At 40.4% G+C, this 2615-nt stretch overlaps 1 protein-coding gene across 1 annotated transcript; it reads left to right on the top strand.

Moving 5' to 3' along the window:
• Positions 1-257: 257 nt before the first annotated feature.
• Positions 258-2395, top strand: LOC18042283 (tRNA pseudouridine synthase A). The gene is made up of 2 exons (XM_006435216.2): positions 258-1758; positions 1841-2395. The coding sequence occupies exons 1-2, from the start codon at positions 458-460 to the stop codon at positions 2118-2120; spliced, it is 1581 nt and encodes a 526-aa protein (XP_006435279.1). The 5' UTR covers positions 258-457; the 3' UTR covers positions 2121-2395.
• Positions 2396-2615: the final 220 nt, after the last annotated feature.

The raw sequence follows: 2615 nt of genomic DNA, 5'->3' as shown, positions 1-2615 counted from the left end.
ATAAAGAATTATTTTGAAAACACATCCTTCCTTCGATCCTATTTCTTTCTGGATTTTATAATATTAATATATAATTTTTATAAAATAATTATAAAATATGTGATTTAAATCATATTAAATATATATTAAGCGAGTTAATGGACCGCACGAGTCATTATTTATTTTATGAGTTTTCAATTTTAAATATTTAACACAATTATTAAATAAATCGTATTTAAATTAACGATAAATTTAATACCGTACAAAACGGGCGTAATACGAACAATTGGTGACCATTCTAACAGCTCCAATCAATTTATGTGACGAAAAAAAAAAATATGAGACAGGTTCAAAGACGGATTTTGCCTCGGCCACTTTCCTATTCCCCGCGCTAGGGTTTTTGTTAGTGAGAGAGCTTGAGCAATCTGATAATGGATACCTCGAACACATCGAAGTACTCTCACTCTGCTAACTGAAAATGGAAAACGCAGAAACCAACACCGAAAAATTGCCATCCCCATCACTGTCGCCACGACAAGAACCAGATCCCAAAAGGCTCAAAATGTCCGCAACCAGCACCTCCGACGACGAACGCGACCTCATCCCCGCCGCCGCAGGCGCCGATTCTACCACTAAAAGACAGCTATGCAAGCGCCGCAAGATAGCCATATTCTTCGCATACTGCGGCGTCGGCTACCAAGGCATGCAAAAGAACCCAGGCGCCAAAACCATCGAAGGCGATCTCGAAGAAGCCCTCTTCCACTCCGGTGCCGTCTCTGAACGGGACCGTGGCAACCCCAGGCGATATGACTGGGCCCGCTCGGCCCGAACCGATAAGGGTGTAAGCGCCGTGGGCCAGGTTGTATCGGGTCGCTTTTGTATCGACCCGCCCGGTCTTGTTGAAAGACTTAATTCTAATCTCCCCACTCAGATTCGGATTTTTGGTTACAAGCGTGTGACGGCGTCGTTTAACGCCAAGAAGTTTTGCGATCAGAGGAGGTATGTGTATCTTCTTCCTGTATTTGCTCTTGATTCATCTTCTCATAGGGATAGAGAGAGTGTTATGGCTAGTTTAGGGTCTGGTAATGAACTTGTTAAGTGTTTAGAGTGTTCTGAAAGAGGCCGTAAAGTAATTGGTGTTATGGGTAAGCGTACTTATCAGTTAGGCCTTCCGTCTAACGATGAGAATGCAAGTTTGAACTCTCAAGTTAAAGTTGATACTGTAGTCTCCACTTGCAATGGTGATAGGCATAATACAAATCTAGAATCTGTAGAGAGCAATAAAACAATTTCAGAATCCGTAATGGTGGAAAATGCAAATTCTGAGTCTGTGAATGAAACTCTGGTTGAGAGTAGGACTTCTGAAACTGTTCAAAATGAAAATACTGATTTGAGTTTGGATCTGGATTCTAAGAATGATTCGAAGGTTATGGCTGAGGAAAGGAGTGTAAATGGAGAGGAGAAATTGTTAAAGGGGAGTGGATTTTGTTATGGCGAGGAGGAGAAGAAGAGGTTCAATAGAATCTTGAAGCATTATGTAGGGTCTCACAACTTTCATAACTTCACCACCAGAACAAAAGCTGAAGACCCATCGGCTCGACGCTACATCATATCATTTGGTGCTGACTCTGTAGTTAATGTTGAAGGCATTGATTTTCTTAAGTGTGAGGTTGTGGGGCAGAGTTTCATGCTTCATCAGATTCGAAAGATGATAGGGCTTGCTGTTGCAGTCGTGAGGAATTGTGCTCCTGAGTCATTGATTGAAACTGCCTTGCAGAAGTAAGTACTTCATTATTTTGCTTCAATTATACTTTTCATGTTTGAAATGATTTGTTATAATTAATTTCTAACAACATTATAGGGATGTTAACATTAATGTACCAACGGCTCCTGAGGTTGGCTTATACTTGGATGAGTGTATCTTCGCATCATACAACAAGAAATGGAAAGACAGTCATGAAGAGCTGTCAATGAAAGCCTATGAAGAAGAAGCAGAAAATTTCAAAATGAAGCACATATTCTCGCATATCGCCCGAACAGAACAGAAGGAGGGAGTTGTGGCCCTGTGGTTGCATTCTTTGAATTACCGGAACTATCCTGACCTACGTTTTCTTGGCAATGATGAATCTGCTGATCGTTAATGTTCCAAAAGTGAGGGAGATAGCTAAATGAATTCTCTCAAAAGGCAAATGGTTCAAAGTGATTTTTCTTTCCTTCAGTCCGTGTATGCTTTTGTTGTTTTCTTATTTATAACTTCTGATTCTCGATAGAAACTAGTGCTTGCAGTGAAAAATCGAATGTATGTTTTCCTATATCATTTTGATGCTTGACAGTCACTGCTGCGCTTGCTTATAGATTCTGATAAAGTCGTTAGATTGTTCTTTAATAAGTATGTGCTCTTATTTTTAATTCCAAATTGAATCTTGCAAGTAGGGATGGCAATGGGCACCGCCCGCAGCGGGTTTGCCATTACCAAATCCAAACCCGCACAAAATTTAAATTATCAAATCCACCCGCAACCCGCAGCGGGTTTTAATTTTTTTAAAAAAACCCACCCGCAGCGGGTTTTAACAATTACCAAACCCGCAATGGTATTCGGCGGATTTTTTGCGGGTTTTCGTATTTAAAATCACAAA

Source organism: Citrus clementina, unplaced genomic scaffold (assembly GCF_000493195.1).
Source record: "Citrus clementina cultivar Clemenules unplaced genomic scaffold, Citrus_clementina_v1.0 scaffold_5, whole genome shotgun sequence".
Lineage (NCBI taxonomy): Eukaryota > Viridiplantae > Streptophyta > Magnoliopsida > Sapindales > Rutaceae > Citrus > Citrus x clementina.
The sequence above is the reverse complement of the archived record's forward strand: the minus strand, read 5'-3'. Positions and strand labels throughout refer to the sequence as shown.